A 25,328-nucleotide genomic window follows, 5' to 3' on the forward strand; every position below is an offset into this window, starting at 1 on the left:
GCTTTTTTTTAATATGTTCCAACTGTTTTGGGACTGGTGGATGGTAAGAGAACATTCTGGTAACTTCAGAGGCTTGTGAAGCACTCGGTGTCCTGGCTGCTCACCAGAATAGGTTTCACATGATTCATCCTGCTCCACTCAGCCTGTTTTGAAAAACAGCGAGTCTTTAGGTGTCTAGAAGCTTCTTGGAACGGATTCTACATCTCATCCGCTATCTTGGAATTGAGAGTTTTCTCCAGTTCCTTTTTCCAGGGTATTTTGCGATTTAGGCCTATTTCTGCAGCCCGGGGAAGCCACGTTGTACTGAGCCAGTGGAAAGCTAATTTTCAGTTGGTAGAGAGACAACGTTTGCATCTGGATTAACTTTAGACTAGCATTCAGGTATGCCTGCTGTTGCAATGAAATCTCATTTCCATTATTATTGCAAGACTTTGGCTTAAGCTCTTCATCCTGGTGGAAATGTTGCAAGACCTCGGGCTGAACTCTCATCCTAATGTCAGCTCTCTTTGGCTGCAGCTTGTCTAGAATTGGAAAAACAGGCCTTTTCTAGTCTCAATCCAACCCAAACTGGTTCTTTCGCTGGGTTTACCTCCGCACACCAAAATGGGATTTGAGTTTCAGGTCTCAAAATGCCTTTGTGCACCTCAGCTCCAATACGCCTGGCTGTATTTGATGATGAAAGTCCTTTCAGACCAGGGTTGTGGTAGCACAAACGATGAGGAACAATTGTTTTCCTGCTTGAACTGGTGAAAATCTTATTTAACAGTTTTATTTTCGCATAGTCTAGAGGGGAACTAAAGCTTTCAGAGCTGATGGTAACTGGTATGGCTGGAAATCTCATTTATTAGGAATTGAAATTCCTTGTCTGACCACAAGAAAGAATTTGTTTAGACTTTCTTGTGGAGACAGAATAAAACAGATGGAAGGTGTTTCAACGCTGTACGTCACTATTTAGGGGTGGTTATTTCAAGAGGGAGGAATTGCTATGATATTGTTAAGGGCAGAGTGATACACGGGAGGTTTAGAGTCTCCTCTCTTTATTGTCTGAGATATTTGAAGACTAAACTAATGGACGCGTTTTTGCCTTCCCTAAAGGTTCTGCCAATTCTTGAAATTCTGTATCACGTTGAAGAAAGGAATTCACACCACGTATACATGGCTCTTATCATCTTGCTGATCCTTACAGAGGATGATGGCTTCAACCGATCCATTCATGAAGTGGTGAGTTGTTGTTTTGGTGACTAATTCTTCAGCTCCAAAAATCATTTGAATAGTTATTTTTTCCCGAAGATAAATCTGCGTATCAGTTTTCTCAGCAGAAGCTGTGTTCATCCAAATTTGGTGGCATATACGTATTTCTTCCGTAAGGACTAGTACCCTGCGGTTAGAAGAGTCATTTTCTGAGTAAAGTGAACAAAGGTGCTCCCTCTCGGAGGGAAGATGCCGCATATACCTCTTTTTCTGTCCTTTTTTTTTGGTGTTTCCTGTTGCAAATTAACATAGTAATAGCCGGGCAGGCTGCCTCAAAGATGCTGAGTGTTTGCCATGGAAGTGGAGGGACCAGAACAGAGAAAAACCTTTTTTATTTCTCTTGAAAACCTTTGCTTAACCGGTTTGATGCAGCTGAGAGGAACTTTTAGTTGGACTTTTATTTTCCAGGCTGAATGTTGCTTCCTTACTTGGCATTTCTTTCTCTGTCTTTCTGCTAGATTAATATCTATTTTATGTTGCCCGTATAATATGATCCAAATTTTGACCAGCTTTGATGGGCCTTCACCGTCTGTGCTGGAGAATACCTTGGATAATTATGTTCTAGTTTCCTGGCTTCTAAAGCTGTGATAACGCAGAAGGTACCTGCACCGATTTTATTTAATTTTTTGACTGGAGTGCGGAAACTCTCTTTTGGGGTTACGTGAAATTAATGAAATGCAAAAAGCTGGAAGCAAGTGTCAAGGTATCTAAACAGAGCTGTTCTTCCAGGGAAATTTCCAGCCTGTTTTGGAGGGAGCTGGCATTTTTTTTCTTGGTGCCAAGCATTAGAATATTTACGCTCTGAAATTTCAGATTATTTCCTATGGCTGTGTATGTAGGAAGCAAGAAGGAGATGATGCTTATATGTAATTCCCTGGGAGTACCTTTTGGGAAGCAGCATTTAGGAGGAGCATCAACTTTGCAGGTGGTTGAAACAACGTTTTCCTGAAGCTTTTGTCCGTCTCACCTTCATGTGCCTTGAACCTAAATATCCACACCGTACGTGTGTGATGGGTATTTTTGGGTTCCGTATCACTAAGTCATTTATCTGCTCTCATAAATAGAGCTTGTTGAGTGTTGGAGCACAGCAGACAAGGCTTCACTCCTGCCCCGGTCTCTTCCCCCATCATTCTTCATTCATTTTAAAGGCTTTACACATGGTCTTTTCAATGAATTCCTTACCGGATAAGTAGAAGTGGAAGATTTCCCTACAATTGTTAATGAGGCTCTAGCGGTGGAACGAAAACATCAATCAAGTTTTCTTGTCCCGTTTAATTCTTGCCTTTGCAGCTAACCCTGCCCAAATACTTGTAGTGTTTCCTGTGCAATGTGGATATTAGTTTCCTACTTCCATTTAAATAAAAACAAAACCAAACCCCCACTTTGTTCCTTTTGCCCTGCACTGATTTTCTCAGTCCTGCCTTTCCTTCTTCCATCTCCTTGACTTAATGTTTGCTATTAATCCCGACTTTCACTAACTGCTGCTTTCTTTTACTCTGTGGTTGCGTTTTCTCACTCCGTGGTGTCCGGAGAGAAGCATCCATTCATTAATAGCGGTACATGGCCAGAGTTTCGGTGGTTTTGCTTCTTGGCTGGATAATGAGAGGTGACTGTGAAGTGCCTGAGCCTGCAGGCCCGTCTACGTGAGCTTCTTCTGTCAGCCCCGCTGCAGAAAAAGCTGTGAAAATGGAAACTTTTACCATCAAAAGCCAATGGAGTACTATGACATCGCAGAAGATAGATGTGAAATAGCCTTAATTCTTCCTCCTGTTCTCCTCTATTCCCTACTATTCTTTCCCTTACCCTTTTCTCCATCCTTTGGTGGATGGGGGCATGTTTCGCTCTGAAGGAGAGCGCCAACTTGGCGGCAAAGCAGATGCTTTTTCATCCTTGTGGTACTTTTCTTATTGAATTTGAAGGCTTTTTCTTGCCCCTCTGCTCTTGGTGTCACATGGATGGATTGGATGCAGTGATGGAGGAAGAAGAGGTCTCCCCTTATTGAGAACTTCAACTGTGCGCTCCAAAAGTTGCCTATATAAACCATGATCATAGAATCATAGAATGCGTTGGGTTGGAAGGGACCTCTAAAGGCCATCTAGTCCAAACCCCCTGCAGTAAGCAGGGACGTCTTCAGCTAAATCAGATTGCTCAGAGCCTCAGCAAGCCTGGCCTTGAATGTCTCCAGGGATGGGGCCTCCATCACCTCTCTGGGCAACCTGGGCCAGTGTCTCACCACCCTCATTGGAAAGAACTTCTTCCTAATGTCTGATCTAAACCTGCCCAGCTCTAGTTTAAAGCCATTGCCCCTCGTCCTAGCGCTACATGCCCTTGCAAACAGCCCCTCCCCGGCTTTCTTGCAGGCCCCCTTCAGGTACTGGAAGGCCGCTGTAAGGTCTCCCTGGAGCCTTTTTTTTCTCCAGGCTGAACCCCCCCAACTCTCTCAGCCTGTCTTCATAGGAGAGGTGCTCCAGCCCTCGGATCATCTTCGTGGCCCTCCTCTGGCCCCGCTCCAACAACTCCATGTCCTTCTTGTGCTGAGGGTTCCAGAGCTGGACGCAGTACTCCGGGTGGGGTCTCATGAGAGCAGAGTAGAGGGGGAGATGTAGACAGGAGAGTTGAGGACTGTGATACCAACTCCGAAGTATTCTTTCTAGAAAGGATTCCTTATCTATAGAAAACCCACATTCTGTTATACTTGAAAAAAGTAGCAAGTTACCTTCTTCATCTGCTCGATCTACGGCGTTCCCGAACTTTACAGGGGGATGTGGATATCAAAATACAAATATGAGCATTGCATCTTGTCTTGTGAACTGTTGGGGAAGGGATATGTGGGTAGCGGGTTCCTACAGATCCCGTGATGGGGAATAAAAGTGTGGTTAGTGCCCCACTTTGGAAAAAGGCTTGAAAATCATACTGATAAATCACTTCCCGGTATCCGTCTTTTTGAATTATTTAAAGTGATGTTTCCAGGGACGAACGAGCAAGTTACTATTCAAAAACTCCAGTCTGAAGTAAGAAATTAGTCTCATGTTTTCTTAAATATTAACCCCACGTCGCCCAAAGGCTGGAAGGGTGTTATAGGGCAGCAAGATGAATGGAGTCAAGGAAAGCTGTACAGGTATTTCTGTAAAATTCTGTAAAAACATCTGTAAACTTCTGTAAAAACATTTAGCGTCCGTTACACAATTGGAATGAAACTCTTATTCGCTGCAAATATTTATCAAATTGTAGCAATTACGGCGGGATTAATTTTTTTTTTCCCCATCGCTCGGGGAAAGTAGGAAAAAAACAAAAAAGGGATTTGATGTATTTTAGGTCAAGCTGTTTTTCTCTCTGCTGCTGTGTATCCTGGGTACGGTTCTTATAAGAAACGTGACTGCGTGGTCCATTTATGGGCTATTTTCCTTTGTGGTATTTAACCCACATTTATTTCTTGATAATTTTTTTTTAAGATTACTTTTAGTAAGCACACAGTTTTATAAATCTTGGGATTATACCGACTGGTAAAAAAGCTCAGGAAACCACAGAAACTCTTTTTGACTGCTGAAACGTGTTTTTTTTTTTTTTGTTTTTTTTTGTTTTTTTTTGTTTAAAATGAATGCAGAGTAAACGAGCGAATGCAAGAATTCCCTAAAGGGGAAAAGCATTTCTGATTTTTCTTCTTTGATTTATGAAATCGCAAATAAAATGACATCGGATGTCAAAATAACATCATCTAGTTCTTTACGTAGCAGTAATCTGTAGTACTTTATGCTGTAGTAAATAGCGAGAGACTGTAAATCACAGTTGGACTGCGTTTACTTTTATTGCGTTAACAAATATCCCACAAGCAAAGTTGGAGGAAACTGAGAATCTCAGTCCTCGGTATATATAGAACCGAGTTCCTTCCTCTTCTTTGCATCTGTAGTTCTTGCCCCCTGAGTTGTAGGTGTCCAGGAGCCTGGTGTTTAAAAAGAGTAATTAATCAAAACCTCTTCATTTATTTTTTTTTTTTTTCAATTATTCTTGCAAGACCACCCCACGTCTGAGCTTTGTGTTTTCCTTTTTTCCCCCCTTCTTAGTATTAATCTACGAACCAATGGGGTTGTTGAAATGGTGGCACTGATTTCAGGTAGATGATTTTGAGATTTAGGGTACTTCCGTGTTTCGTGCTTCTGAAACCCAAAATCAAGGGAGGGATGGTACTGGTTTCTGTTGTTGTTTTTTAAACAGGTGTTTCATTGCCTACCTGCTAGGGTTGCTTTCTTCAATTTGGGGGAGAGGAGAGTAGAGCTGACAGGGACTGGTGTGTAACTTCTTAACGTTGAATTTTTGGGTTGTTTAATTTATTTTTTTTAAGAGGACTATTCCAAGGCATAGTTGTCTCAGTGAATGCCATTTTCCAGTGCTGGTGTTTTTAGAGTTTCAGTGAGAGCCATTGACCATTTCTGGAGCCAGACTAAGGCATGAACATGTCTTGGCCATGGTTACAACTGTCAATGCGTTACTTAACAAGCTGGGGTAACTTCGTGTTTTGCATTAGGAATTTGAAATTTGGCAGGTAGCCTTTGTGCTAGGGCTCTGCTGCTGATAATCTGACTGTATTTGACCAAATTATAACTCTCTGAGGGATGTGGAGCAATCTGTTTCCAGCTGCACAGCAGACACGTAGCCGGAGGTGACCTGATGTCCATGGTGATTGAATATTCTCATTTTCACAGAATCCCAGACTGGCAGGGGTTGGAAGGGACCTCTGGAGATCATCTAGTCCAAGCCCCTGCCAAAGCAGGGTCGCCCAGAGCAGGTTGGACAGGAACCCATCCAGGAGGGTTTCAATATCTCCAGAGAAGGAGACTCCACAGCCTCTCTGTGCAGCCTCTTCCAGGGCTCTGCCACCCTCGAAGGAAAAGAAGTTCAGATGGAATTTCCCGTGTTCCAGGTTGTGCCCGTTGCCCCTTGTCCTGTCACCGGGCACCACTGAGAAGAGTCTGGCCCCATCCTCTTGCCACCCGCCCTTTAGCTATTGCTGAGCATTGATGGGATCCCCTCTCAGTCTGCTCTTCTCCAGGCTGACCAGCCCCAGGGCTCTCAGCCTTTCCTCAGCAGAGAGACCCTCCAGTCCCTTGATCATCTTTGTAGCCCTCGGCTGGACTCTCTCCAGCAGTTCCCTGTCCTTCTTGAACTGGGGAGCCCAGAACTGGACCCAGTGCTCCAGCTGTGGCCTCCCCAGGGCAGAGCAGAGGGGGAGGATGACTTCCCTCAACCTACTGGCCCACGCTCTTTTTAATGCGCCCCAGGAGACCATTGGCCTTCTTGGCCACAAGGGCACATTGCTGGCTCCTGGGGAACTTGTTGCCCACCAGGACTCCCAGGTCCCTTTCTGCAGAGCTGCTCCCAGAGCCAGCTGGGCTGTTTGCATCCTCCCTTGCCCAGGGAGCACGTATCAGTTGAGATACGTAGCGACAAGCCGGAGCTTGTCTCAGTGCTTCTTCCAGCTCCTGTGGGATGGGACTTTCCTCCCAGTGATGCTTCTGTTACTGCATGGTTGAAGCCACATAGAATCATTTAGGTTGGAAAAGACCTTTAGGATCATCGAGTCCAACCATAAACCTAACACTGCCAAGTCCACCACTAAACCGTGTCCCTCAGCAGCACATCTATATGTCTGAAGAAAGTCTATCGGAACAGGAACCTGATGTGACAATGATTAGGAGAAATTGGAGGGAGGCTGTGGCTTGGCTTCATGAGGAACATGGGATGGGTGCAGTGAGGGAGAGTGAGATATGGATTAAACAAGAAAGAGGTAAGATTTGGGATTGCTGAGCAAAGAAATGGGAAAAGAGGCAGAGTAGAAACAGAGTGACAAAATGCTGGAGGAAGTGAAGTCAGACTTCTTCGTGATGAGAGTATGGGATGGGCAAGGTGTGGGTGGGGGAAGTGGAAGCCGGGAAGAGAAGGATCTGAGAAGGAATTCCCAGCAAGGAGCTGGGAATGAGCTGCGGCGAGGGGGGAAAAGGGAAGGGTGAAGGCTTGTGCATAACAAAGGGAACAACAGATGGATGAGGAAGATGTGATTGGAGACATTGAAGGTCCTCCCTTGAGGTTATCTAGCTTGTTTCAGTCCCATTCCTCCTGTCCCATGGGGACAACCTTTGTGAGAGAGCGCATGATGGGACCTGGGACTCCTCAGCTCCATCGTAGTGGGAGTCAAGGAGCTTCCACTTTGATTGGCAAAGCATAGGGATGTGTCCCACAAAATAACGCCGCAAGAAACGTGGGCCTTGATTTACTTGTGGGAGGAGGTTACTTTGTGATTTTGCTCATAAATGAGAGACTGTAAGAGATTTAATCAGCAAGTTGATCTTTTTTTGTTGGATAAGTGTGTTTTATCTCAGAGAGGAGGAAAAGACCAACCCTTGGGTATCATTTTAGAGCAAATTGAGTAAAATTCTTTCTTTCCAATAAAGCATCTGGAACTATCTCCCTTTATGTACTATTGCTTTGGATTTCCATTGTGTGCGATGTCAAAACAAATAGCATTTTATACTACCCATTTTCATCGTTGCATTTTGTTTTTAAAAGTACGTTCAATTTTCCTGACTCCCAGCATTCAGACGTCAGGAAATGAAATGTGCAACCACAACTTATCCCTGTTATATTTATATATTACAGATTGTAACCATGACTTAATGATCATATACGGTTCTTCAAATAATAGGGTATTTTTCTTCTGGAAGGTTCAAGTGCTTGGCTTGAGGTATTTTTTTTGTTGTCAAAATGGTTCATGTCTTTCTTTGTGTAAAATCTTCTCTTGAAAACAGATGTATTCACGTAGTCGTAAATAAGCTGTTTTAAAGAAATCTGCTGATTAATCGCAACCAAAGTCACTGTCTACCCTTATTTTTAGCATTTTGCAGTTGTGAAGGAACCCATTAACTTGCTGTATCTGGTCAGGGGTTTATCCTTAGCGACCTCGGGATGACCAAGTTCTCCTCTAGCAGCGTATCTTCTTGCACTGAAGTTCATATGTGTGATCCATTAATTACACAATTAGCCGCTTTTGAACTTTTCAGTTGCGTGTTTTGTGAAAACACATGTAGATTTTTTCATTGTCCTTCAGCCTGTTCCTGTTAATTGTCTGTGTTGTCCATCCTGACTAGTTTCCCTTGTTTACTGAAGCTCCTTGGATGACTTGCTTTCATTTAAACCATCATCGCTTTGTCCTCAAATAGTATTAGTGACTTGTTACAATCGGAAATTACACCTTATAACGGGTTGGCTGGATGAGGGGAGAGCCGTAGATGTCATCTACCTTGACCTTAGCAAGGCTTTTGACACTCTCTCCCATAACATCCTCATTAGGAAGCTGAGGAAGTATGGGCTAGATGAGGTGACAGTGAGGTGGATCGAGAGCTGGCTGAGTGACAGAACTCAGAGGGTTGTGATCAGTGGCACAGAGTCCAGTTGGAGGCCTGTAACCAGTGGTGTCCCTCAGGGGTCAATACTTGGTCCAATTTTGTTCAATATATTCATTAATGACCTAGATGAGGGGACAGAGTGTATCCTCAGCAAGTTTGCTGATGATACCAAGCTGGGAGGGGTGGCCGACACTCCAGAGGGCCCGTGCTGCCATCCAGCGTGACCTGGACAGGCTGGAGAGCTGGGCAGAGAAGAACCTAATGAGGTTCAACAAAAGCAAGTGCAAGGTCCTGCACCTGGGGAGGAAGAATGCTAAGCACCAGTATAGGTTAGGGGCGGACATGCTGGGAAGTAGTTCTGAGGAGAAGGACCTGGGGGTCCTAGTAGACAGCAAATTATCCATGAGCCAGCAGTGTGCCCTTGTCGCCAAGAAGGCCAATGGCATCCTGGGCTGCACAGGGAAGAGTGTGGCCAGTGGGTCAAGGGAGGTCATTCTCCCCCTCTACTCTGCACTGGTGAGGCCACAACTGGAGTATTGTGTCCAGTTTTGGGCTCCCCAGTTCAAGAGGGACAGGGAACTACTGGAGCGAGTCCAGCGAAGGGCAACCAAGATGATTATGGGACTGGAGCATCTCCCTGATGAGGAAAGGCTGAGAGAGCTGGGACTCTTTAGCCTGGAGAAGAGAAGGTTGAGGGGGGACCTGATTAATGTTTACAAGTACCTAAAGGGTGGGTTGAAGGAGGACGGAGCCAGGCTCTTTTCAATGGTTCCCAGTGACAGGACAAGGGGCAATGGGCACAAGCTAGAACATAGGAAGTTCCGTTCAAATACACGGAAAAACTTCTTCACAGTGAGGGTGACAGAGCACTGGAACAGGCTGCCCAGGGAGGGTGTGGAGTCCCCTTCTCTGGAGATTTTCAAGACCCGCCTGGATGCAGCCCTGAGGGATGTGCTTTAGGCAATCCTGCTCTAGCAGGGGAGTTGGACTAGATGATCTCTAGAGGTCCCTTCCAACTCTGAAGATTCCGTGATTCCGTGATTGCACATTTCCTATTTGTTTCTCCGCCTTCACCATTCTTCCCTTAAATGCATCTCAGGTCTCTTCCCCCTGTTCTGATTTTTCTGTCCTTTTAGCAAAAGGTGTTTGCTGGAAATTGTCACACTTGAGCCTCGTACCGGGGATGTTTGTCCCCGTAGCTGGCGCTGCACTGCTATTAAACAGTGCTTTTCCCACCGTTATTTTATAGTCATTGGCTTCACGTCAGCTCCCCTCTGGGAAATAGGAAGGTGCTGGGAAAACGCCAGGTTCTAGGTAGCATGGGATAAGGGAAATATGTTGTCGTTTTGTGGGGTTTTTTTTATTATTTTCAAGATCTGAACTTAACGTTTTATCTCTTCGTATGTGGTACGGAAATGAGTTCTCCATCTCAAACTTCATCAGCTTACCTACTAACGTGAATTTCCTGAGCCTACCAAATACGCCTTCAGTCACTATATTTTTTATTATTTTTTTTTTTAAATTTTAGAATATCTAGTCTATAATGATATTTGGGGTGTACCTCTTCTCGCGTAGGCCTTTGTATGCATGATTTTCAAAGCATAAATGGGTAAGAATCCTTTTAGGAGGTTCCTCCTTTTGAGGAGGTTCATCAAAAAACCATCAAGATCTTTCAGCGTTCAGATGCGATCTTCCCTGCAGTACTTCATGAAAGGGAAGCTTTCAGGTATGCTAGGAATAACGTGAGGGAGGAGAGAGCTTGATGAATCCTAATTAAGATGCTATTTCAAATGTCTCTCGTACTGTGAAAGAGCTTCAAGAGACGCAGCGTTAAGGTGAGAACGAGGGGTGGGAGGTAAATGAAAGAAATGTTACCTGCATGTGGAGTTCGCAGAGCCTGGAAGGGTAAAAAATGTTTAAAAAAAATGAAAGGCTTTTTAAGTATAGTACTTCTGGAGAATACCCTTGTCTAGAATAAGCTGCGTAGGATTCTTTTTTTTTTCCACTTGGGTTTTGCGTTAGAATCTATTGACTAAGAGTTCTGATAAAATGTACCTGTAATTATGGCTTGACCATTAAGTATTGCTGACGGTAGGATCCTACATAACACTCAGGGAAATGCGATATCCTCTAGCGCCTTGTGTTAAATAGTACTGTGATTTTTGTGAGCAATACTCCGGTCACAAACGCTGGGAAAAGCCGTGGTACCCAATGCAGAGCTCGGCTTGGGGTGCTCTGTGGTGGGAGGGATCACAAAGCAAGGGCCGTGATGGGTAGCCTGGGCAGCCGGGCACTTAGTGGGGGCATCATGCTGGGGGGAACCGAGAAAATCAGATATGTGAAGGTGGTGGCTTCTTTTCTGCCCCAAAGGAGGAGTCCTGTGAGAAGAATTTTTTAAAAAAAGTTTTATTTTTTTCCTTTTAATTCTGCTATTTTGAATGTTTCTGATTGATCACATACAGGTCTGTCATGACTGCAGATTTTGCCGTGAGAGGAACTGCTGGGTGCATAGAATCATGATAGACCGTAGAATGGTTTGGGTTGGAAGCGACCTTAAAGGCCATCCAGTTCCACCTCCTGCCCCGGGCAGGGACACCTCCCACCAGCCCAGGTTGCTCCAAGCCCCGGCCAACCTGGCCTTGAACCCCTCCAGGGATGGGGCAGCCACAGCTTCTCTGGGCAACCTGGGCCAGGGGCTCACCCCCCTCACAGCAAACAATTTCTTCCTCAGATCTCATCTAAATCTCCCCTCTTCCAGTTTAAAACCATTCCCCCTCGTCCCGTGGCTCCCCTCCCTGCTCCAGAGTCCCTCCCCAGCTTTCCTGGAGGCCCTTGAGGGACTGGAAGGGGCTGGAAGGTCTCCGCGGAGCCTTCTCTTCTCCAGGCTGAACCCCCCCAGCTCTCTCAGCCTGTCCTCCCAGCAGAGGGGCTCCAGCCCTCTGAATATGTATGTCTCGGACAGAAGGAATAAATGGTATAAAATCAGGAGGAGCTTGGAGTAGTTCCCGGCATTGCCTTTCCCTTTGTCTTCTGCAAGTCATTCAGTGGCCAGTTCTCTCCATCTCCTCGTAGGAAATTGGTTGCTACTTCTCCATCCTCTCTCAGAGGAAGAAGAGGTTTTGCTGAGCAAGCCTGTTAGCGGGAGGAAGCAGGAATTCTAAAAGCAGAAATGATGTAACATGAAGGGTGACAATTCTGTTCACTCATCCTAGAGGTTAAGAGTTCCATCCAAGAGAAGGGGTTAATTAATAAAGTTGATTGTTGAGGCGGTTAGGGTTTGGATTTTTTAAGACATCTGCATTTTTTTTCATTGAACATCAAGTTGCAATGAAACACACTTAATATAAATTTAAAATAGGATGAGGGGGAATGGTTTTAAACTGGAAGAGGGGAGACTGAGATGAGACCTGAGGAGGAAATTCTTTGCTGTGAGGGTGGTGAGCCCCTGGCCCAGGTTGCCCAGAGAAGCTGTGGCTGCCCCATCCCTGGAGGGGTTCAAGGCCAGGTTGGCCGGGGCTTGGAGCAACCTGGGCTGGTGGGAGGTGTCCCTGCCCAGGGCAGGGGGTTGGAACTAGATGATCTTTCAGGTCGCCTTCCAACCCAAACCATTCTATGATTCTATGATAATATATCGAATATGAAGTTATACAGAGTGATTGCTTTGTGTGGAATAGTCCTTGTTAAGCAAATTTTTGTTTTGATCCAGAAGAAGCCTGAATTGATAGAGGATCTTCTCCATGTTTTCACGGCAGTTCCTGCTAACTCATTTTATCTAGCCCTTTAAAATGGGGGGGTGTGCGGGAGTTGTGCTTATGTTTGCTGTATTGCACCAAGTTTGGCAGCTGAATATTGTAAGAGAAAAGAGTGGATTGATTCTCCTTCTACGATAAACTCAGAAATGGTGGTAAACTTCATCCACCCTGATAGTGGAGAGCACTGGAACATAGAATCATAGAATCGTCTAGGTTGGAAAGTACTTTTAAGATCGAGTCCAACCATCTTCCTAGCACTGACGAGTCCACCACTACCCCATGTCCCTCAGCACCACGTCTACCCATCTTTTAAATACCTACAGGGGTGGTGACTCCACCACTGCCCTGGGCAGCCTGTTCTAATGCTCGATAATCCTTTCAGCGAAGAAATTTTTCCTAATATCCATCCTAAACCGCCCCTGGTGCAACTCAAGGTCGTTTCCTCTTGTCCTATCAATACAAATAGATAGAGACATGAAGCGCTTAACGCAGGTGATGAGTTTCTCTAACCTGTTAAGGGAAGAGACCTCACCTCTGGCAAGAGAAAGGCTTCAGCGCGAAGTCAACATTTAACCTGTTGATCTGCCCGGCGTCCTTCAGCGTGTGCGCTCTTGCCGATCAGTCAGAGCCCGTACGTGCTGCCTCTTGCCCGACGTGCAAAGAGGGAAGATGGGAAGGAATTGGCAACATTATTCAGGTGTCTAGGGTGGAACTGGAGTATTAAGTGTTAAAGGGTAAGATCAAAAAGAATATAGGAGTGTGGTGGCACTTGCTTTAGAATACAACAGGTTTTGTCACATTTGAGGCTGGAAGCTCGTTTACGTATCTTCAGGAATGTGAGAGTCCAGATGACTTTCTGTCTTCTTATTCAAACCGAAGTGCTGAAGAACTTTGTTCTTTTTTTTTTTTTTTTTTTTTTTTCAGATATTGAAAAATATCACTTGGTATGCTGAGCGTGTCCTAACAGAGATCTCACTTGGGAGTCTCCTGATACTAGTCGTGATAAGAACCATCCAGTACAACATGACACGGACAAGGGTAAGAGTTACGTGGAGCGCTTACGTACATAGCGTGGCTTTCTAACTTCCAACAGCATGAATTCCATTTCAAACAGGGTGTGGGATGTTCTTCATCCTGTTGCAACCGGTTGGCATCTGAATTTACGGGAGGGAAGGAAATGGGAAGATTTATTAACTATTAACTAAGCAATGTTAAGTGGTTCTGAACTTGTAACACAATTTCTGGATGATTGCCCAGTTCATTGAGTAGGATTCTCTAAAGAGCATCATTCAGGCACCGAACTCACCTTCAGATGAGAAGAAAAAAAATTCCTTAGTTTCATGAGACGAAATGATTCCTTATAGGTTGTTTGCCTCTCTTAAATTACTCAGAAATGGGAATTTCAGCTCTACTTATTGTCAGCGTTTTTATGAGGTAGGACCATGGGCTGTAAAACCTTTGCGAGCTCTAGCAAAACAAACCTGGTGCAACTTCAGGGCCTCGTATCAAATGGTTTCGTTTTGTGCGTTTTTCAAGCGTACGATTCTATACCTGATCTCAGACCTCTTAGCATGGTATCATACGCTTTTGAATATTTTCAACAGTTAAAAGCAGAGAGGTTTTTACTTTAAAAGTAGCCAAAAAAATAATCACTTAAATATATTTTGAACTGGAAAACTTAAGGATTTAACTTATATGATCAGAAGAATTGGAAAAAATGAGGATGTTCGTGGCATATATTTGTAGGGTTTGGAATGGGTTATGTTATGTAAATGCATATTTCAGACTTAAATAGGGAAATCAATCCCTGTTGGGTTGGATAAGTGGACAAGTTTGGTTCTGTGAAAACCCTTGACTTTGATAAGGGCCATCGTTTAAATGCTTATCTGGTCAAATGCTTTCAGGGCTGCTACCAAGGGGACCAGAACTCCGAAGTACCGTGTGGTTATAGGTGTGGGATGTATAGAACGCTTTGAAAGAGTTAATAAGGAGATGAGTTATGAAGCAGAAAATACAAAAAAGGAGAGAGAGGAAAGGAGAGGAGGAGGAGAATATCTTTCTATATTTGTTACATCTATGATATCATTGTAAATCAACATTGCTAAAGATATGAAGACATCAGCCTAAATGTTTCTGCGATGTACATACGTGTGTATACGTATACACACATATGCTCTGAAATCTGTATGAACCAATCGCCCTTTTATAAGCCTTAAAGTTTAAGAAAACATACTTAAACCATCACCGCGTATATACGCTTTGCGTTTCTGTGTCCTTTTGACCAAGTCCTTTAAAGGAACGTATATTATTACTCAGTCTTTCGAATGATTCCTGCAGTAGGTGTCAGTGTATATCAAAAGGACGGTTTGATGTGTCTTTTTTTTTTTTTTTTTTTCCGCTTTCCTCTCCTTTCTGACAGGACAAATACCTTCATACAAATTGCCTGGCAGCCTTAGCAAATATGTCAGCACAGTTCCGCTCCCTTCATCAGTATGCTGCTCAGAGGATCATCAGGTAAATATAAAGACTTCTCTTGAAACTCATCTTTGCTGAAACTCAGGAGTAGAAGAACTTGATTTTGTTTTTTATGCCTTAATAGGTACTGATGAACTAAATAGCGGGAATGATCACGGAATAACTAAATAATCCCGGGGTAAATCTTATTTGCTTTATACTTGAAATTGCTCTGAACGCCCATAAAAAAAACCAGTTTCTCCATCTGAGAAACTTCTGACTTTTGATTCTCTTAACAGAACAGTTCAGTAGCTGCTTTCACACCGGAAGGTTTTTCAGGGATTTGTGTGAATTATGCTTTAAGTCGTGTATCATGTTGCTGTAAAAACGCACTGAGTGCTGGTTCTCAGGGACTACGCAGGCTGGATTTTCAGCTTGCTTTACTTCTTCCTGTGTATTTGGCAAAAGGTGGATTCGTTAAATCAGACTTCTCGCAATGATCGTTTTGTGATGAGGCCCCGAAAATATGGGCGATAAAACCTACGCCCCTGCTTTTTCAACTGATAAATGTTATTAGCCTGGGTAGTAATAAATAGTCAATATCTTCTCTGATTCTAAACCAGGGCCATAACTTTAGAGAAGTGAATATTGAAGTCGGTCCTTCCTATTTTGTATCTGCTGCAGCCCACTTTGTTAAAGGCAGGTAATCACGCCTCGGGCATCCTTCCCTTGGCAGCCAGCCCTGCTCCATGGGAAACTGGGAAGGCCCTTCTTAATGGGATCGGGAAGAAACTGTTATAGGACTCGTCGAGTACAGACAGCGTGCCAAAAAGAAGTAAATGATAATTGTGTTGCCTGTACACTTTGTAAAGGACTGGGTTAACGAGAGGTACAGCGTGTTCTTTAAACCGCTGCTCTTTAGGATTTAATTCTCGCCAAGGCCCTTCTCTTTTGGAAATGGTTGGTTGCAAAATTTTGAACGATTAACCGGGATGAAAGCGTTCTGCCGTTAACCTTTTCCCTGCTTGACACTCGCGCTCTTTTCATACCCTTGGCAGGGATAATTAGGGGTCAGAATTTGAGCTCTTTTCCCGTTACGTATTGCAGACGTTGTCTTAAATACCTGCCCTCTTCGTTTCTCAAATCATAGGTGCGGAATCTGGGTTTTCCAAGCATTTGCAAAAGTTGGCCTCTGAAATGGTAGATCCTGGCACGGTGTGAGATACGCTACCTTGATGCTCAAAAACTCGGTCTGGTTTTTAGTGTGATACTTTTGGTTTCCACTTCAGAGCTTTTTCCTGTTTTGCCGGTTTCTGATTTTGTTCCATTTTATTCTCCTGCTGTTTCTGCAGAGCAAAGCGAGATGTGTTCCTCTGGTTATATTTGGGCCAGGAAGAGGTTATCTTGCTAGTCCTATTACAGCCAACCGTTATCGCCGCTCAGTTATCTAGCTGTGTGGCTTGGCTTTTGTCAAAATGCTCTGAGTTTATGGACATCTGCTGTTGAAAATTCAAACTCGTGGTTCAGAGTGAGCTCAGCTGGGTTATTTTGATTTAATTGGGTTTTGAAATGGCTAAGCGTGTCGTCTGCTGGCTCATCGGGAGAGGGGGCAGCTGTCACTAGAGAAGCAGCAACCTCAATGCCTTTGCACACACGTCTCATCTCAACCTTTCAACTCGGAAATGTTGAGGAGCGTTTTTGTGCTGGGAGGCTCCTCCCTACACCAGCTTCTTCCAGCCTTCTCACATGTGGTTTTCACCATCTGTAATAGCATCTTGGAGGCAGATTGACTCCCTGATGGTTAAGACCTGTCTCAGGACCCAAGGAAGGACGTACAACGCCCAGAAATTCTCTGGCACTCCATGTACGCAACATTTCAGCAGTCTGTTGGGATATTTGGGTGCCGTATTCATCTCTCTGGACACACGCAGTTAAAATGTGACTTTAACATTGCTGCTGAATTTTAGTTGTGAAATAATCGTGCTGATTTTCTTATTGAAGGCAGACAGACCTCTGTTGTTGCTTGACATGGATGCACGCAGAAAGGGGGTGAATGGCAGAAAATAGGGGGAAAAAATTCCATCACGTTGCGTGAAGGACCAACAAAGCCACACTTGAAATGTGCCAAAGAGAAAGAGAGACCTTAGAGCAAACATACAGCATGGGTATATTCAAAACTCTTAGTTCTTCCAAAGATGTAAACTCTCGGTAGCAACTATTGGTTGGTTTCTATATGGCTTTTATCAGAGAGACTTCACACGGGATCTGAGCTGGGCAGCGTTACAAATAATAACCAAACAATATCCAACCAGCTGTAGAACGGTAGGATCCTGAGAAGGATGCTGGCTATCTCCACTAGCGGGTGCTGGCAGGGTTGGAGCTATATTTTTATGATTGGAAATAATGTAAGGGTAAGTACAGAAAATGGACGTACTGATCAACTGAGGAAGCAAGACGAAAAAGCGATATGATATATATTTATCATAGAGTCGTAGAATTGTCTAGGTTGGAAGGGACCTTTAAGATCATCAAAGTCTAACCATCAACCCAACACTGACAAAAAACATCACTAAACCATATCTCTAAGCACCACGTCTGCCCGGCTTTTAAATACCTCCAGGGATGGGGGCTCCACCACTGCCCTGGGCAGCCTCTTCCAATGCTTAATAACCCTTTCGGTGTAAAAATTTTTCCTAATATCCATCCTAAACCTCCCCTGGCGCAACTTGAGGCCGTTTCCTCTTGTCCTGTCTCCTGTTACCTGGGAGAAGAAACCGATCCCCACCTCTCTACAACCTCCTTTCATATATGATATGATATTCTTACATAGTCCAAAGATATTCCACGCGATTTGTTTTAAGCTTCTGCCTTCTTGTAGCCAGACACTCCGTATTATTTATATAGTGGAAATTGTAATGAAGGAGGTGACTTGAAATTTGAACCAGAACCAGAAAAACAAGAGGAGGGTGAGGGAAAGCAGATGTTATTCTGCGGGTAGAAAACTGTACGTCTGGACAATGGCCACCACGATTGGGATTTCATTTGCCGCTATGATCATGTTTGCTTATAAATCAAAAGACCCGTACTCTAAAGAAGTATTAAAACCGGTTGCAAAATGGGCAGGCTGGAAGGAGGAGTCGGTTCCAGGGACAGCCTAAGTCCCCTATGACTTTCCTGCTCCCGTGGTGGCGTTTTCTTCTCAAGAGCTTTACAACCTTGGGTTCCCTGGCAAGATCAAGCACCATAAAAGTATTTCAACCTGATTTCCTATCAACATACACAGACTGCTTAGAAAGTTTCGGTTATCAAGAAAAGCAATAGGAATACACGTATTTCGTAAGAGAGCGACGGTTTGAGGCATACACTCTCCTTCGTTTTCCTGCTTTATGAAGTCTCTTAGACACTGGTACTCAATTTAGCCGGCACCCATGGACCCAGCTTGCCCCATGATGCCCAAGCAGAATCTATAAATTGAAATTCCTATTCTGGTTCCTATATTCTATTCAATCCTATATCCTATTCAATAGATATATTGAAATTCCTATTCAATGGATATATTGAAATGCCATCAGAGTGCAAGCGTCTCTGAGAAACAAACCGCAGTATCCATAATAAAAAAAAAAGTGTTTTCTACGAAGGAAGAGCCTAAAAAGAAGACGGTACTTGATATTCCATAAAGTATTTTAGGGTGTAGTTTTTTAAATTAAGTAGCTGGGGAAACACTTAAGTTAAAATCTGCTTAGCAATACAACAGTCATAATTTAAGCCTCACCAGATGCTCTGATGATTCCTTCCTTAATGTGAGAAGTAATTCCATTTCCATGCGGGCTTTTTCCTAATCCTATTCTGAGCGGAGACTGCCAATTGTTTTACATTCTGAAGACTATTTTCTGTGAAAGAATTAGCTGAGAATATTCAATATAGTCTACTTAAGAGAGGAGTAAAATACAACTTCATAACGTCGGGTAATTTGTATCGCGTCCCAGCAAGCATGAAAACTGACGGATTTGTATAAATCTATCCCAAGCAGCTGCTGGAAGTAAAAATAGATGTAATAGATGTTTTATTATAAGATCCAGGGCAGTATTCACTTAATGTTGGATGTCCTCTACTGCAGGCTGCCCTCACTTTGCCGTCCTTCCCACCTCTATCCGCTGTTGCCACTGGTTTGGTTTTAATTACACACATCTATTTAATCAGCTGCGTCTCTGCAGAGCGCCGACGTTGGTAGTACCTTTAAATTATTATAAAAAAAAAAAAAAATGCAACGTGCGTTGTTGTCCTTATTGTCCCAAATGACTGCCGGAGGTGGCTGTGTAGTCTCTAAGGACCAAAGTACAGCCAGGCGGAGAGTTGCCTGCAATGAGGGTAGTTTTTTTCCTTTGCTCGGTTTCTATTCTACGATTACCAAAAAGTGAAGCCCCACACCTAACCGGCGTATTCGCGTAGATGTTCCATTTGTCACTTAAATCCGCCGGTCAGTTGGCGTTAATTCCGTTAAGTCATTTCATGATATTCAGCCTTTCTACAGCCAGCCCGCTCTTGTATATGTGACGCTTGGAAACGGAGAGTCTTGCCCTGAGCAGCTCTACTCTTGACGTCTCATCAGCGTGTCATTCCAGTGAAATTAGTGACAAGACGACAGCTGATTCCTGAAGGCAAAAGCTTTTCCTGTAGCTTCATATATTGGTATGTTTGCCGTTTTCTACGCAGGCGGACACCACTAGAGGCTGCCATACACCTCGCTAATTAGACACGCAAATTTAACATTAAATTACTTTTATGGGACTAGAAAAACTATCTTTTTTTTTTTTTTTTTCTCCTACATTATCACCACAGCTGTTCACGTGCAGGGCTGTGTGAGCCCCTAAAATCACTTCTCCCTGTTAGATGGCTTGACTTAAAGATGGCGTGTAATTATGTCGATGTCAGATTTTGTTCGTTTCTTTGGCTGTCGTAGAGAGTTCGGTGGGATTCGGGGAATGATATGACGAAAGAGGTTTCCAATGTCTTCCTGATGCTCATGGGAGTCAAGTGGAATTAAGAAAAAAAGGTGTGTTAAAAAAGGATACAGGTCAGAGACTTGTGCGTGCTGTAGGGTGCGGTATGTTGTACTTGAGTGTCATCGTAGCCCTGCTATACGTGGTAGGAGAGCAAAGCGTGAGACGTACAGCCGGCCATGCTGATTGTCCTGCTGGCTGGAAGAAGCAGAAACAGATAGGACCCCAACTTCTCCTCTGCTCTGGGGAGACCCCGCCTGATGTGCGGCCTTCAGCTTTGGAGTCCTCAGCACAAGAAGGACACGGAGCTGTTGGAGCGGGGCCAGAGGAGGCCCCGGAGATGCTGGGAGGGCTGGAGCCCCTCTGCTGGGAGGACAGGCTGAGAGAGCTGGGGGGGTTCAGCCTGGAGAAGAGAAGGCTCCGCGGAGACCTTCCAGCCCCTTCCAGTCCCTCAAGGGGCTCCAGGAAAGCTGGGGAGGGACTCTGGAGCAGGGAGGGGAGCCACGGGATGAGGGGGAATGGTTTCAAACTGGGAGAGGGGAGATTGAGATGAGATCTGAGGACGAAATTGTTTGCTGTGAGGGTGGTGAGCCCCTGGCCCAGGTTGCCCAGAGAAGCTGTGGCTGCCCCATCCCTGGAGGGGTTCAAGGCCAGGTTGGACGGGGCTTGGAGCAACCTGGGCCGGTGGGAGGTGTCCCTGCCCAGGGCAGGGGGTGGCAGTGGATGGTCTTTAAAGTCGCTTCTTAACTGTCTTTAAGTTGTAATGTGTGAGTTTCTGTAAAAACATTGTATTCCTACTGCAATAATTAAGTGGTTATCAGCTGCAGGTAGCTTTGATGAGCAAATTTGATGCCGGATGAGGGAAAAAAGGCATTTCTCGTAACTGGTCTTTTAACTTGCCTTTTTCCCAAGAAAGTCTCTGAACTTTGATAATAGATGCATGTAGCCGTGTATTTTATATTTCTGTGTATGAAACCACGTAGCTAGTTTTTTAAAATATGGAGTAATGTCCACCCAGAGTCTGACTTCAAGTTTATCAGCCTTTTTTTATTATTATTATTAACGATGGCCCTAATTGCTCTCAGGAAAATTGTCAGAGCCCTGTAAAACTTCTCTGATTAAACCAGTAACTCCAGGTCAAAAAGTAAATTATAAAAACATTTGCCGTGAAGTTTTTCCTCTTATTTTAGCACACAATTAAGTGTGTGCCTTGTGCTTGGGCACTGGTATAATTCTTGAGTGCTTGGGTTTGCAGAAATAAATATTAGCTCCTTTGCAGAACAGAGTTCGCTGCTTATCCCAGAATGGCTTTTAATAAAACGGTTCGATTTTTCCTGCAAGGTTTTCCTTTTTCGGTCTTTTTTTATAGAATTGCACATCTTTGTAATATCTCCCGTGTTATTTGGCAGCGCGCATGACATTTTATTTTTCCTGACTCTACTTTCTCTCTACCTTTTTATAGGCTGTACGTAGTCAGATTAATTGTTGTTATTGTCAATTTTCATGCTGTGTTGCCCGTAAAAGAAGAAAGCGTATTACTTCCCTCTGCTTTGCCCTAGATCGTGTCAGTTGTTGCTTTTACGAATTAGGGATAAGGAGAAAACTAATCAATTTTTTCCCATTTTTCTGTGTTTGGCAGAACGATGCCGACTCTAATGCATGTATTAATTACGTCTGCTACCATGGCTTTTTATTCCTGGCCTGTGGTTATTTATTGAAAATATTTTTTTATTATTATCATTTTCTGTGTCTTGGTGAAGTGTTTTTATACCTAAACTTTCTTCCACAAGGATCTATAGAGAAGATTTTTTGAGTTTGCCAGGCATTTGCGTATTCAAATAAGCCAATATGTGCGCTCAGCCAAGAAGAAAAAAGGTTTCTGCGGCAGCGAAATGTGTGTGACCTGACCTGCGTATTAGGGGCCACGTTCTGCTGAAAAATCTGTAATTTTTAGTATGTGAATGGGGTGAAATTACAATTTACCAATTGCTTCGTAAAATTGTGAATCGTCACAATAATGGGATGTAATTGCTGGCTTGAAACACGTTAGGCTGCTCACGTAGGAAGATCAGCAAATATCTCTCCCACCTGGCTTTACGCTCTGTGAGTATTCCGGTTTTCCTGCCTTTTTTTTTTTTTTTTTTTTGTTCCCTCTTTGATGTCCACGGTGCTTTCGGGAAAGCTCTTTAACATACACCTTCCGCTTTCACTGGAGAAGAGCGACGGGACAGTTGGTACGGAAAACTAGTGAAATCGAGTTACCCAAATCAAAGGCACTTCTTAAGGAGAAAAACTTGGAGGAAGAAAAAAAAAAAAAAAAGAAAAATCAAAACCCAGGTTGCTGCATGACTACTTCAAAGCTGTTTGGTTTCTAATTCAATTCTCATTTGAAAACTTAAGGAGAGGAACAGAAGAGTTGCTTCTCCTACGGGAATCGTGATTTTTTTAAACGGTGAAATTTTAGCTTAGTCGGCGCTTCAAACTTTAAATGAGACGTGTGAATCGAGCCAAAGAAATCAGGTGAATAGGGCGTGCGATACTTCTGTTACACTCCTCTTTCTCGCCTCTGTCTTGCAGCAGGGGAATGAATGGTGAAATTGTTCCACGTTTAGGAGCTGGATACCTTCGACCCATCCTTATTTTGCAAAAGTCTTGTTTCCGAAGTTTTCAGTTTTCAGGAATCAAAAAGCAGGATAATACAAGATGTCAGTGGTAGAGCTATAGCCTAAGAGCCAACTTATACCTTTATTAACACATAATATGAAAACTAATTCCTGCGTCCTTTATTATTTCTCCCTCGCTGCTGTCGTAACAAGGGATTTCAGTTGCTTAGAGCTGCGTGGCTCCGAGGATGCTTTGAAACGCGCAGGTTTGCGTCACACCGCGCACAGCGGGTAGGCTTCAGTGCCACCGTAAGAACGATCAATAGACCCGTCTTTTATAGTCTGGGTTCAAACCTTAATTGGACCATTAAATTAAATCTCCGTTTACTGATCTCTTCATCCCGATAGAGGAGTGTTCATAATAGCAAACCCCAGGGAAAAGCGGCTGCTCCTGCTCTCACACCGGTCTACATCAAGAGACTCCACGAGTCAATTTATATAATAATAAAAGATCAAGCTCTGAAAGGGGTTCTTAAAATTAATGTCCTGTGGCCAGAGCTGTGAAACACTGAACCCTCTGAGCATCGTCTTGTCTTTTCCTTTTTTGTAACCGCAGAAAAGAAAAAAGGAAGGAATTGAGGGTAGTGAACAGTTTCACTAAACCAGTGATGTCTGTCTCTGCAGATATTGGGCGATGCACGGTCACAAATCCCCAGTTTCTGGTAGTGACGTGTAAATATCTCCAGTCTGACTGTTTCCAGAATAATAGGTAATTTTTTTTCTCCTCTTTTGCATCATGTGGACTGTAGCTGTGCTAGAAGGAAATTACCGTAATGAAAGTTATTGCAAGAGTATGACTATTTGCTAAGTTTTCTGAACAAGAGGGGGTTTTAACGTCAGGCCGATGTTGGATTTTGTTGGCCATGCTCTTGGTGCAGGTCATGAACGTGTGGGATGCCCTGCAGCCCCGCACTCTGATTCGGTACTTTGAGGGACCTGTTGATACAAACAGTGGCTTTTGATAATTCCCATCCCCACATATTTTCATACTAACATCATGTTGCTGAAAGAAACAAGGAAAAAAGCATCTTTCTGTGGATTCGACTTTGGGCAATTTATCTGCAACTCAACCAGCGTGTTGGATTTTTCAGCGTTTGCTTTACAGCAGTAGAAAACGACCTGTTCATCTCAGCAAACTGTCATTGCCGTGTGGCTAGTGGATTGGTTACTTTGACAGACTTGTGTTATTTTTTCCCCCGTGGCATTTGCTATGTACTGTATGCCCTAGATTTTAGCAATAAATTCCCTTCAGTATGGAAGGCCACAGAAGTGACTGGTTGACGTTGCCTCTAAGGGAGGAGTTAAAAACCTCAAAGACATTTTAGTGCTTCTTAACGTTGAAATAGTTTTGTAGCATTGTAGTTTAGAGGAGAAAACATCTATTATCTGAGAGAAGACTCTGGGGAGACCTTATAGCAGCTTTCCAGTATCTGAAGGGGGCCTACAAGAAAGCTGGAGAAAGCTTTTTACAAGGGCATGTAGTGATAGGACGAGGGATAAAGGCTTCAAACTGGAAGAGGGGAGATTTAGATGAGATATGAGGAAGAAATTTTTCACTCTGAGGGTGGTGAGCCCCTGGCCCGGGTTGCCCAGAGAAGCTGTGGCTGCCCCATCCCTGGAGGGGTTGAAGGCCAGGTTGGCCGGGGCTTGGAGCAACCTGGGCGGGTGGGAGGTGGGTTGGAATTGGATGATGATCTTGAAGGTCGCTTCCAACTCTAACCATTCTATGACTCTATGATATGCAATGATATTCTGTTTCTGAGAAACTGGTTGAGATTTTTTTAACCCCTCGTGCAGTGCGGTATGTCGCAGAAGCGATAATGACATTTTTATTAGATGTGAAATTTTATTAGAAGTTCCAAGTAGAGCGAAAAGTCACGGTTTCCCAGAAAAAGGTTACTGTCATGTTCAGGCCATGTTTGCAGGAGGACATTGTGGGAATGGAAGATCAAACAGCTCCAAGCCACTGAGCCTGAACTTTGGTTTTAATCTGCGGACTCTTGGAAGTAGAGGCTGTGTGCACAGCAAGATACCTGCAGAGTTTTTTTGTGTCAGCTGGTCAACCTTGGGGAGCTTTGGTTTCCTCTTTTCACGAGCTGTTCACAGACACGCTAGTCTTATTTGCAGATGCTTTTTACGCTCTTCATCCTCCACTCTGTCACCGTCACTACTTCCTCATACATTCCCGAATCTGTGGAGTGCCTTTTGTTGGGGGACAGAAGCAATTTATAAAGATCTCGATAGCGTTAAATAAAAGAAACATATGCTGGCCTTATTAGTAGCTTGTTGACCTAGATTAGCTGCGGGGAAGCTTATAAGCTGATCAGCCACTCCAAAATTGGGAGGTGTCATTGCAATTAGTGGGAACGGCTGTGACAAAAGGGGAGACAACAAGGGAAAAGAGAACATTAGTAGCAAATGTCCTCTTGCTGGTATGATTTAGCAATTTAAACGTAGCGAAGCTCAGTTTTAAAAGGAATGAAGCATCCTTTGTTACTGTGTATTGAGTGCAGTTGTCATCAAACGTATTAAAATGCCGCTTGTATCAACAGAAAGAGGAGTTCTCCATGTGGGCTCGCCCGGTTTTGCCTGCGTGTAACATATGGAGGTGAGGTTTTAGGCTGATATCAGCTGTTTCCAACATGGAAATATCATTGAACTTGGTTTAAGCCCGGTTGAACCTGCTGGGGATTCCGAGTGGGCACCTGATGGGACAGTAATACCCTCGTCCCCCATCTGGCGTGAGCAGTTGAATGCCCTGCATGCCATTAGAAGTGGTCGGAGCCCGGGACACCCAAGCTCATGGGTTAT

General features: G+C 43.9%; 1 protein-coding gene across 4 annotated transcripts in view; it reads left to right on the forward strand.

The window, feature by feature from the left end:
* The window catches only part of DYM (dymeclin), a 241,242-nt gene that overhangs the window by 104,551 nt on the left and 111,363 nt on the right, over nt 1–25,328 (forward strand). For all 4 annotated transcript variants that reach the window (XM_074570405.1, XM_074570403.1, XM_074570406.1 and 1 more), the window contains exons 11-13: nt 1,096–1,221; nt 13,325–13,438; nt 14,820–14,914. In XM_074570405.1, coding sequence (XP_074426506.1) covers nt 1,096–1,221; nt 13,325–13,438; nt 14,820–14,914 — 335 coding nt within the window. The remainder of the gene's footprint in view (nt 1–1,095; nt 1,222–13,324; nt 13,439–14,819; nt 14,915–25,328) is intronic.

This window comes from Larus michahellis, chromosome Z (genome assembly GCF_964199755.1).
Source record: "Larus michahellis chromosome Z, bLarMic1.1, whole genome shotgun sequence".
Lineage (NCBI taxonomy): Eukaryota > Metazoa > Chordata > Aves > Charadriiformes > Laridae > Larus > Larus michahellis.